We start from the raw sequence: 12,074 nt of genomic DNA, 5'->3' as shown, positions 1-12,074 counted from the left end.
CAAAGCAGTTATGGATCCAGTGGCAGATGTTACTTTTCTTTACCACATTTTCTGATTATATTGCTTCAAATCTTTTTGATCGCTGCAGAGTGGAAATCATCCACCAGAGTATGTGCTTGCGTAACCTGAACTTACACAGCACCATTGCCAACCTAAGCCTCTAAAAACGCTAAATAAACCATGCGATAGCCTTAAAAAAAATCACACGATGGTGAGGTACTGCGTATTTGCCTGTGAGGAGTTTTTGCTCAATGCAAGCTGCGATTGGAGCTGGGGGAAAAAACACCCCTGGCCAGAACCTGGCTCGGTCTCTACCTGCCCTTCCCCTAGCGGCAGCGCCTACAGCCCCTGCCACTTCCCGAAACTACACTTCCCATGAGCGTTTGAGGTGGGGAGCCCTCGCTGCTGGGTAAGACGCAGCAGGATGACGCATCCCGTTGTGCGCGAGTTAGTGACGCAACCTGCCCGGGAGGGCGCTGTGTGGTTGGTCGGACGGGGGGGAGGGGTGCACGGAGTCGGCCGCGGCGCGGGCGGGACGGAGCCGGCAGCCAGCAGCAAGCGCGTGAGGCCCCGGAGTCCGCGAGACAGGCCTTGCGGCGCGTGGCGGGGGCATCTCCATAGTGACAGTGACAGCACAGAGGGGAGGAGGGAGCGCGCGGCGCGGTCAGGCCGCGGGGGGAAGGGGGAGCGAGCGGGGGCCGGGCCCGCTCTGCGCCGGGGGGCCGGATCCCAGCATGGCCTCGGGCGGGGGAGGCGGTGGCGGCGGCAGCGGAGGGGGGAAGATTCGGACCCGGCGGTACCACCTGGGCGCCTCGAAGCCTTACCCGAGAAACAAGCAGGTGAGAGGCCGGGGATGGGCCGCGCCGCTCTGCCAGGCCGGGGGCTCTGACTCACGGGGGCCCGCGGGGTCTGGGAGCCGCCGGGCCGGGCGGAGGATCCCCGGCCTATCCAGGCCCCGCGGGCTGGGGACCCACGTGGAGCCCGGGGGCGGCGGGGCCGCGTGGGGGATCGGGCTGCCCGAGCTGCGGGAGGGCGCTGGGGGTGTGTGAGGAGCCACGGCCCGGGGTGGGGGGGACAAGGGGCTGGGGGCGTGTGGGGGAGGCTTTCCCATGCGCTGGGGCCGGTATGCATGTGTGGGGGTTTCCTCTCGGGCAGCGGGGAGGGGTTTGGGATTTCCCTCTGGGAGCGCGCGGGGGGGCAGGAGTTAGGGATTTCCTGCCTTTTTTTCGGTGAAGCTGGGAGGGGTCACTGAAGGGAAGAGGAAACGTGTTTAGCAGTTGGTGCCATGTGTGAATTAACCCCGTCTCAGTTTGCTTCAAACAGCTTTGACGGGGCGGGAACGGGGGAAAGAAAAGCGTTGGAAGGAAAAATCTGGAGAGCGTTTCCTGTCACAGGGACGAGCTGGTGTAGGGTGCAGATTTTCCCAAGATGTAAACTTTGACTCTGCCCATCGTGTAATATCTCTGGGCCTTTGGGGTGGTGTAGCTCCACTCTTGATACAATCTTCTTTTTCTATACTGCCCAACTTCCTGGTTGCTTTCCAACTCAGATTGCCAAAAGATATTTATATATTAGCAGGAATGATTTGGGTTCACTTTTGGGCAAACATTATACACAATCAAGATAAACCTCTAGAATGACATTATCTTAAATAGGTGTTTAGTTAGCATACAGTGAATTTTGAGATTTGAATGTCTTTAAGATCAAACCAACCAAATTTTTAATTCTTATGTACAAGTTTCAAAACATCATACAAACCACTTTGTAAGGACAGTGTGCAGTTAGTTGTCCTTGTGATAATTTCAGTAGGTGAATAGTTCATAATCTTCAACCCCTCATATAAATTGTTCTGGTACTTCATTCTTTGTATATTTGTTGCTAGCACATTTTGGGTGCTAATGCAGTATAAGTAATAACAGTATTTAAAAAAACTTTTAATTGTTTTTTTTAATCTTGCTGAAGTGGTTGATAAATAACAAAATAACTTGTTTATATATTACAGCGCTTGACATTGCAGGGCATTTATAGATAAAAATCCAGAAACTAGGTGGGATGGCTGGTGGACAGGCAAATAGATCCTTCATTATTAGTGTGTGTGTTTCTAGGAGTTTTAGGGTGCTCAGATACCTATGTACTGTACAAATCTCATCTGTGTGGGTATATATGTATGCATTTGGGAATGTCTTTATGTAAATTGTTGAACTAGGTTAATACAAATTCAGTTATGTTCTGTTTGTATATAAAGTGAAGGACTATCCAACATAAATCTCATAACATACTGCTTCTCAGAATAATAGAAAGGAATTGTAATTTTTCTACAGCCTTAAGTATACATATACAATTGCGTAACACTGTTCTGCATCTGTCCCTGAAGCTCTAGGACAGGGGTTCTCAAACTGGGGGTCGAAACCCCTGAAGGGGTCACGAGGTTATTACATGGAGGCTGACAGCTCGTGACCCCTCACCCCAAACCCCATTTCACCTCCAGCATTTATAATAGTGTTCATTAAAAACACTTTATTGTATATTTTATATGGGGGTTGCACTCAGTGGCTTGCTATGTGAAAGGGGTCACCAGTACAAAAGTTTGAGAACCACTGCTCTAGGAGATAGTAGTTTGACATTTAAACAGTAAAAATGAGTTTCTTCATCTCAAAGTGTAGTATTGAAACATTTGTGTAAAAGCTAAAGAAGTATTGAAATAGCAAGTAATGAATGTGTTGATCACTGCTAGTTGAGGAGTGACTTTGAAGGAGATGTATGGAAAGGTTTAAATAGTAATTATGGACCTAATCCTCTAGTCTGAATGCACCAGTTGTGTTGTCTTTGTATATTCCCAATGGGTTCATTTGGATAAGTGCTGAAGTAAGCATGTGTTTGGGAATATTTGGAGGATCAGGCCCCAAGAATAGATACTTGAATGTACTGGTCAAATTTACAGATGTAACATGGTGTAATAAGAAGAAAATTGCTTTCTTTATTGTAATGCTTTAAAACTCAATTTTTCAGGCAAAAATTATAAAGCCTGAAAGCACAATTCTTTGTTTTTCCCCCTTGGGTAAATCAATTTTTACTGGCCAGGCTTTTTAAAGCCTGCCACCAACCTGTATGTTCACTTTAAGGTTCAGACTAGTGGTTTTAATCTGTCGTTTTAAGGATTTGACTACCTTTTTGTGCAATGGTGTAAAAAGTGACATGCACTGGCTTACCTGTGTTTGAAATCTGGGTAAGCTGCACCAGTGTAGTATGTCTTCACAAGGGGTTTGCACTAGTGCAACTACATTGATGTAGTTTTAGCAGGGGTGGGCAAACTTTTTGGCCTGAGGGCCACATCTGGGTATGGAAATTGTATGGCGGGTCATGAATGCTCATGAAATTGGGGGTTGGGGTGCGGGAGGGGGTGAGGGCTCTGGCTGGGGGTGCAGGCTTTGGGGTGGGGCTGGGGATGAGGGGTTGGGGTGCAGGAGGCTGCTCCAGGCTGGGACCGAGGGGTTTGGAGGGCGGGAAGGGGATCAGGGCTGGGGCAGTGGGTTGGGGTGCAGGAGGGGGCCCGGGGCATAGGTTCCAGGCGTTGCTTACCTCAAGCAGCTCTCAGAAGCAGCGACATGTCCCCACCCGCAGGCACCGCCCCTGTAGCTCCCATTGGCTGCAGTTCCCGGCCAATGGCAGCTGCAGGGGCAGCGCTTGGGGCGGGGGCAGCGTGTGGAGCCCCCTGCCTGACCCTACGCGTAGGAGCCAGAGGGGGGACATACTGCTGCTTCCAGGAGCCGTGCGGAGCAGGGCAAGTTCTGGACCCTGCTCCCCAGCTGGAGCTCGAGGACCAGATTAAAATGTCTGGAGGGCTGGATAGTTTGCCCACCTCTGAGCTATAGTATTGCAGCCCCCTCCCAAGTCCTGGTCATGCAAGTTGCTTTGAGCATGTGGAACCCTACTGAAGTCAGTGAGGCTTGATGCCTGGGTCTGCGTGTGCAGAGCAGTTGCTCTTTCAGACCTAATCCTGCATCTACCAGTGCTTTAAATCATTATTTTTTCATGTGCACACGAACAATCCCTGATTCTAAACTGTTGGTTGTTTTGCTTCTGAGTGACATGAAATACAAGAGCCAAAAGAAATAAAAAAATTGTCATATATCTGAACTACCTGCTCTGTTCTGTGAGGAACATCTGATTGTCTGCTGCTGAATTATCCTAGGAAGAAAAATGTCTCATGATTAGGCATAACTTTTAGAATTTTGCAATCAACCGTATAATTTGGTGATGTTCTGCAAATGAGACAGAGATTTTTTAGTTTAAGAATAATAATGTTCATTTGACTATTTTGTGCGTCTGTCTCTACATGCTTTAGTTCAGTAGTAGGCTGGCATAAGAAACTGAACACTAACCGGTTTTTAAAGTTTGTCTTTTCTTTCAAGAATTGGGCTATAGTTCATTTCAGCTCATGTTTTATCTCTGGTACCATCTATACATAAGTGGCAACCATGTTATCAACAACAGTGTTTAACTATGATTCTTGTTAGCAGGTATTAACACAGTTTCTGCCATCAGCATAAAAAATGACTCCTACTCTACAGGGGCCTATCTACACTGAGAATTTTTAGCAGTTGTCTCGCATTTAGTCTAGCAATTGTGTCAGTAAAACTGGAAATGCCAATGTAGAGTGGGTGCAGGCATTTTTACCAATTTTCATCTATCTCAACTCACTTTAAATGCAGCTTAGCATAGTTTTGTGAAACAATTTATAGCACTGTTCATTAGTGTATATTGCCCAGGGACCTCATATTAGCATGTAGTTCCAGCACAAATGTAGACGAGACTGTCGGTTCATAACAGTCCTTATTGGTATATACTTCAGTTCTGTCTCAAGGCTTAGGTTCTTTCATTCCCAATGGAAGAATAAAGTTTGTAATGGAGAAAAGTCCTTTCTGAAGGAGAGAAATAATGTTTACATCCCGCTTTTGTATATTATCCTAGGTAGTTTATCCATCAATTTAGAGCATGAGATTCTCTCTGAGTAAGAACATGCCTAAATTATTTTGTTTAAATTACTGTGTCTAAAAGTGGTCCGTGGACCATGGCTGACTTACGGAAAACTGACAGATCATGTGGTGCAGGCTCTTCTATTTTTCCAGGTGCTGTGTCACATGAAAGACAGCTAAAAATTGATTGAATTGTTCATAATATTTTTCTGATATTGTATTAATGCATAAACTTTGTGCAACTGCAAATTGTGAAAGGGAGATATTCTGCACAGTCCTGACACAGGAGAAAAAGTGGTCCCCAGTATAATCTTTCTGTTAATGCATGATCTGCTATGAAATGTTGAGAATCCCTGGTCTCTACTACATTTTGTATAATACACCTCTGTGGTCACTGGTGCTATAGAAGTAATAATTATGCTGGGTATTCCAAAATGCCACTTTGCAGAAACCCTTTCTTGTAGTCAGTGTTTTTAATTTTGACTCATTAAAACAGAACTTTAGGATTATTCCTCAGTTTGTCCACTCTTTCTGTATTTAGTCTCAAATCTGATTCTTTCCAAGAATAGCCATGAAAAATTTGGACAACTTTCATGCGTTGCCATCAGATATATCTCAGTCTGTCCCATTGTCTGGGCATTCACCAGATTGAGTGGTTTATTTCTTTATGACACTTCAAATATCTGCCATTTCTTCTTTATCCCATTGTCAAAACGCTTATTGAAGGCTTGTGCACACAAAGTTGCACTGATTTAATTAAAAATGGGAATTTAAATCAATATTTTTAAACAGATAGAAACCCCTGTGTGGATGCTCTTATTTTGGTTTTAGAGCAGTCCTTTCTGGTTCAGTTTAAGACTGTTGGGAACAGGTTTAAGATAAACTGAAATAAGCGACTCTTAGGCCTGGTCTACACTGGGGGGGGGGAGATCGATCTAAGATATGCAACTTCAGCTACAAGAATAGCGTAGCTGAAGTCGAGAAGTTGACGTGACTTAGATTGACTTACTTCGCGTCCTCACAGCGTGCGATTGACGGCCGCCACTCCCCCATCGACTCCGCTTCCGCCTCTCGCCCTGGTGGAGTTCCGGAGTTGACGGGGAACGCGTTCGGGGATCGATTTATCGCGTCTAGACGAGAAGCGATCCATAAATCCCCGATAGATCGATCACTACCTGCCGGTCCGGCGGGTAGTGTAGACATACCCTTACACTAAAATGAAAGCAAAGAGAATTACTCCACTTTAATTAAACTGATTTAAAAATTATTTAAAGGGTGGTCTGTGATGGAAAGTTATATTCTTAGCTACTGAGCTGTGAACTTAAACCGGTATAACTCCAAGTGTGGATATTTTTATTCTGGAAAAAGTGTGTGTTCCCAGGTTTATTTAACTTAAAGCCTCTTTCTAAGTGACATAAAGTTTTTATTCTCGAGTAAATGTTCACACAGGGAGTTATATCAATTTTACTATATCTGTTTAACTATACCAGTATAATTATAACTGGTAAAACTTTCTTGTGTAGACAAATCGTAAGTTAAACCAGTGCAACTTTCCCATGTAGACAGGGCCTAACACTTCAATATTCTCTAAACTTCATCTCTCATTTCCATATTTCTCCTACTTACAATGCTGTTGTCAATTGGCATAGCTATAATTAAAATATTTGTGGTAAACTTGGTATACTGTGGCTTGCATTTTTAACAAGGGTTAGCTAATGTGTGTTAAAATCCTAGAGTAGACAGTTGTAGTTTTAACACAGGTTAATTGGTTGAAGTAAACCCTGGAGTCCGCCAAGCAGTGAATTGTTTGCTGTCAATCTGGACTGGACTTGAACTAGTGACCTGGCAGTGAAAGGCTCTGTATCCCATTATCAGTCCCCTAAGTCACCCAGACCACTGAGTCTGTGAGCTGATTTAAAATAGTGGTTGAATTCTGGTGTGTGTGTAAAAGATGTTAGCTTCTCCTTCCACCCTTAAATAAAAAGGTTAATATTTTTACATGCAGTTTGAAAAAGAGCTAACAAAACAGCCTATCTTAATTCTCTAACTTTAAAATAACAAGTTGCTCTAGTGTTCAGAAGCACAGACAGATATTTTTCATATTTTTAAAAAGATGTTGGTTGGCTCACCTCAGTTCTCCAAGTGTACTGATGGGTTGGTAGCAGTAAGCATTATAGAATACTGTAGGCTATTTTTTATAGATACACACTCCAAAATATTTGGATAAAGCACAATTTGAACTTTTTTCCCACATAAAATTTGTGTTTCCTTTGAGACAGATATTAGCTCCATGTTCTTTACAAATTATTTGCAAGCTGTTGGTTTCCTTAGTGAATCTCTCTTCAGTTTGGCTTATGCAAATTATTTGGTGGAGGCTGTCATGTTAACATTTAGATTCTTTATACAAAGTGTAGAAATATATACAAATTAACATATTCCATTCATGTTTTTTTTTACTGCAGCTATTACTATGCAGTTGGAGACTGGTCTACATTGTCTTAAAAAAATTGAAATTAAGTGAATTAAATTAGTGCAGATCTCTAATATAGCTGTACTTAAACTGATTTAACCCTCACTTTAAATTATTTTAACTTAATTTGCTTAGTAAGGGTCAAACAAGTTTAAGTATATCTGTATTAATGAGTTGCACTGTATTAACGAGATCAGTTTTTAATAGCCTTAATTAAACTGGTGCAACTTTTCTAATATAGGCAAGTCCTGATTACCTTCCAGTAGTGCATTAAGTGACATGACTACCATCTGTGTTGGAAAATTTAGGCAATAAAGGAGCAATGTCCTGAATCTTCACAGTACACCTCTACCCCAATACAATGTGACCCGATATAACATAAATTCGGATATAACGCGGTAAAGCAGTGTTCCGGGGGGACGGGGCTGCACACTCCAGCAGATCAAAGCAAGTTTGATATAACGTGGTTTCACCTATAACGCAGTAAGATTTTTTTGGCTCCCGAGGACAGCATTATATCGGGGTAGAGGTGTATATGATGCTACTTATGGCTTTCAGTGTGCTTCATGTTAATTAAAATAAAAAAACTGCTAATGAAATCTTAAAATTACAGATATAAATACACACAAGTAGGGAAATGGGTATTAACATTAGTGACATTAACTTGCCCACATTCAATATATATTTTTGATTTCCACTTTGCAACCTTAACAGTGCCTTAATATATAATATTAAATTGATGTTTCTTGTGTTTTGTTTTTTTGAGACACACAAAATGCTTGTGACTGATTGTGTTTGCATTTAAATAGTTCCAATTTGGTTTTGATGTTCACACCTCATTGAAATTAACAGAGCAGAAGAGCTGTTATTACCATCTTTGCTGCTATTTGGCTGCAGACATCTTCCATATAGGTTAAGAACATATTGGGGCACCTTAATCTTTGCCAGTGAAAAAGAAAATTGGGGCTGGTCTACATTAGACAAGGTACACCCACATATTCAAACCCCTAGTATAGATTCACTTAAACAGTTTTCAATCTTACATCTGTTTAGCTTAAGTCAATTTAAGCTAAACTGATATAAACAAGGTTTAAACTGATTCAAGTGTATCTATATTAGGGATTTACTCTGGTGTAACTAGATCAATTTTAAATCTGTTTATAAAAATTGCACTGGTGTAACTAATGAAGAACAGTTCTTTATGTTATTAACAGAAGATTAGAATGTACAAAACACTGCAGAATGAATCAGGAATTGTAGACAACCATGATGAAACCTCAGAATCTGCCATTTTTGCAATCACAGGTTTCTCTTGTCCCTGATGTTCCATCAGTCTTCAGAGGAACTTGTTGTGTGCTTCAGTGGATACGTACAATCTCCCTTAAGCAAACTGTCCAAGTGGCAATTCTTGTGTTTATCAAACTGGTCAGAGAACACATAGCAGGATTAGACAAAATGTAGATTTAAAAACTCTTGAGCCCTGACCAAAGTAACTACACCTTCCACTGTTGCTACCCAAAAGTGAATTTGGGTCCTAACTCTTCTGTTGTAGACAAGGCCTCTGTATGATGCTTAAAAGTTGATAGGGCTTTGTTGAGCCATGCTAAAAATCTTAGAAGGCCACGGAGCATAATAAAGGTGATTTTTTTAGTTACTTACCTTACTTTAATATTTCCCATTTCATCACCTAAACTTAACAAGGTGCTACTTCTAAATAAGGGCTCTATACATGCAAAGTTTCAAACTTAAGTCTAGTCTACATTAGGATTTTACATGAGTATAGCTACATCTCTCTGGTGTGAAAGTACACATCGCTGAGAGATGTAGCTATGCCGACCTAATCCCCGGTATAGACAGTGCTAGGTTGATGGAACAATTCTTCTTGTGCTAATGGGTGAATCCTTCCCATTGGTGTAGGTAGTGTCTATAGAGAAGCGCTACAGAGTTTGTCTAATTCAAAAATTGTATCTTCACTAATAGGGAGGACTCCTGTGAACACGATGAGATGAATACATAATAGGATTGGCACGTTCAGTGTTTGATTCACAATAGCCCCATCATATATCAGCTCAGTTTGTAATAAGGAAGGGAGATAAAGACAGTACAGCATTGATTCTTGAAGAGTATTTGTCTTATACAAACCCTATGGCTAGAGAGTAAACAAAACCAAGCCAACTGCTGACACCACTTGTAAGCAATGAGCAATTTTCCTAGAGTAGACCATGCTACAATGCTGAAGACACTTAGGAAGTTCTGGGCAGTTAGATGACACAGTCAGTGTTTAAAAGGTTGGTTAGTTTATATTAATGCTCCCAGCTGGTATTGCTGCAACAGTGGTAATGAAAGAATAAAAATTATAAGTCTTGGGTGGGCATAGCGGTCTTTTACGTTATGTATGCGTAATGGTGCTAGAACCCACTCTTTGCTAATATTGTTGATGTGCATTCTAAACAGAGTGTAGAGAAAAAAAAATATTTGGGACCTGCCTACAAAATTAACCACATTTAAACATGATTGTGGTTAAGCCATATTATAGCAACTTTTTTTCTTTCTTGCATGGACAGATAACATGTTGAACTAAGTTTTAATCCTGGTTGATATGCCGACACACACACACACGTGCACTTAATTGTTTTAGAGAGAGAATGTTACTAAAGTCGGGGTAGCCGTGTTAGTTTATATCCACAAAAACAACGAGGAGTCCGGTGGCACCTTAAAGACTAACAGATTTGTTTGAGCATAAGCTTACTAAAGTGCATTTCCTTTCAACGCAGTCACAAAAAATCCAGGAAATCACCAGTTAGGCTACACTAACACCCAGAGCAGCTTCAGTTCATGTAATTTATTGCTCTAGTCTCACCAGTCCCAAACCTTCAAAAACTCTAACAAAGAAATTCCTGCTGATGCCAACTGGTATCGGCACAGTTGGGGTTCCCTAGTAGACAAGGCTCTAGTGGCTTCGATTGGCTTTACTGCTATGTTAATTAAAGCTGCTAGAGCCTTGTCTTTGCTTAAGCTCCCACTGTTGCTAACATGGGTTCAGCTGAATGTGTAATAACATTAATAGGAAATTCTTTTGTAAACAAAGCGATAGATTCTTTACTTCCACAACAGACTTTCGCTTCCCATATATAACTACCCAGAAAGCACACATCCAGTTTCTCCAAATCACAAAGAAATGCAAAGGTTTAATTATGACCTCAGCAAGACATATTAAGATAAGCATACGTTGCTTCACTGTGCAAGTATATAATGAGTTTTTACTACCTTAAAAATTCAAGGTATAAGGTTTGTATATGAAAGTTGTGAGCATGGGGGAAAATGACAAGGATTTTTATGGAGGCAATGGCAGCAAGTGATGGATTGAGAGGTTTTGGGTTTGAGGGTAAAGAATTTGTCAAGGTAGCAGAGGTGCTTGGAGTTTGGGGGTAGGGAATGATGGGGGTAGTATATAAGGAGCGCTGGGGTACAACACGAGAAAAAGGCAGGGTTTGGCTAGTGTTTCCTTGTTTTCTCCATCCAACAGATGCTCCTGCTGGAATTCTGTGCCACTGCACAATGCAGAATTTGCACAGAATTAATGTTCTCTGCAGAATTTTATTTTTTCATGCAGAATTTGTGACAGCCGGAGCCCCTGCCGTCCACGCCTGATGGTGGGAGCCCCAGTTGCCCATTCTCCAGTTTATCTGGATTTTTGGTTATCCAATCTGGCCCCGATCCCAATTAGATTGGATAATCAGGGTTCCACTGTACTTTTATACAGCATATTTTTATATAATGAGTTTGTTTAAATGAAATATGTAATTTCACTGAAACAGAAGATAACTATCAACAAAGATGCATCAAGTTCAGTTTTAATATGCCTAGTAAGGAATCTATTTGTCAAAAAACATGTCCTGAATCTTTTATGTTGTCTGTATTGTTACAGATATACTTGCTGACAGGTATTTTGAAATAAATTACCAAATAATTGAAACTGGCATGATTATATTGTGTTATTTGACAAATAAAATATGCAGAATTTTAAAATATTGTGTACAAAATATTTTTAATTTTTTGGTGCAGAATTCCCCCAGGAGTAAAGAGATGTGCAAAGTCTCAGTGCAGAGTGACTTACTTCCTCAGCAAACTTTGAGATCTGGTGGGTGGAGAAAGCAATAATGTTCTAGTGCTTCCCTGGTTTCTTCATTTCCTGTACTTGCATCTCCCCTAACATGGTTGCTCCCTCCTTACGTGCCAGAATCCCACTACATCATACTCTACAAACCTTGCTCCCCTGTATGTTAACACAATCTCACTGCAATTTTCCCCATCATCTGACAGCCCCGGTGGCTATAGTGGATCAGAGCAGTCTACATGATAGGATGGTAAAAGTGTCGGTATGTAGTCTACACCAATGACTTGTCACTTCTTCGAGTGCTGATCCTTTTGGGTATTCACTATGAATGCTCTGTGTGCCTATGACCAGAAACGCTTCATTAGCAGTGTCTGTTGGTTTGCACCTTGCACCTCCTCATGCTTTCAAATGAGGGCAGAAGGGGCAGCACAGAATGACCACCTCTCCAGAACCTTCTGTGTCCATTCTCCTCTTCTTCATTCTCCTACCTAGAACCTACAATATTTTAGCT

At 41.9% G+C, this 12,074-nt stretch overlaps 1 protein-coding gene across 1 annotated transcript in view; it reads left to right on the top strand.

Annotated features, from left to right (window-relative positions):
* Nucleotides 1-734: 734 nt before the first annotated feature.
* Nucleotides 735-12,074, top strand: part of NUP153 (nucleoporin 153) — a 67,224-nt gene continuing 55,884 nt past the window's right edge. The window contains exons 1-2 of the mRNA XM_065397743.1: nt 735-839; nt 3,602-3,607. Of these exons, the coding sequence (XP_065253815.1) occupies nt 735-839; nt 3,602-3,607 (111 nt within the window). The remainder of the gene's footprint in view (nt 840-3,601; nt 3,608-12,074) is intronic.

Source organism: Emys orbicularis, chromosome 2, assembly GCF_028017835.1.
Source record: "Emys orbicularis isolate rEmyOrb1 chromosome 2, rEmyOrb1.hap1, whole genome shotgun sequence".
NCBI classification, from domain to species: domain Eukaryota; kingdom Metazoa; phylum Chordata; order Testudines; family Emydidae; genus Emys; species Emys orbicularis.
The sequence above is the reverse complement of the archived record's forward strand: the minus strand, read 5'-3'. Positions and strand labels throughout refer to the sequence as shown.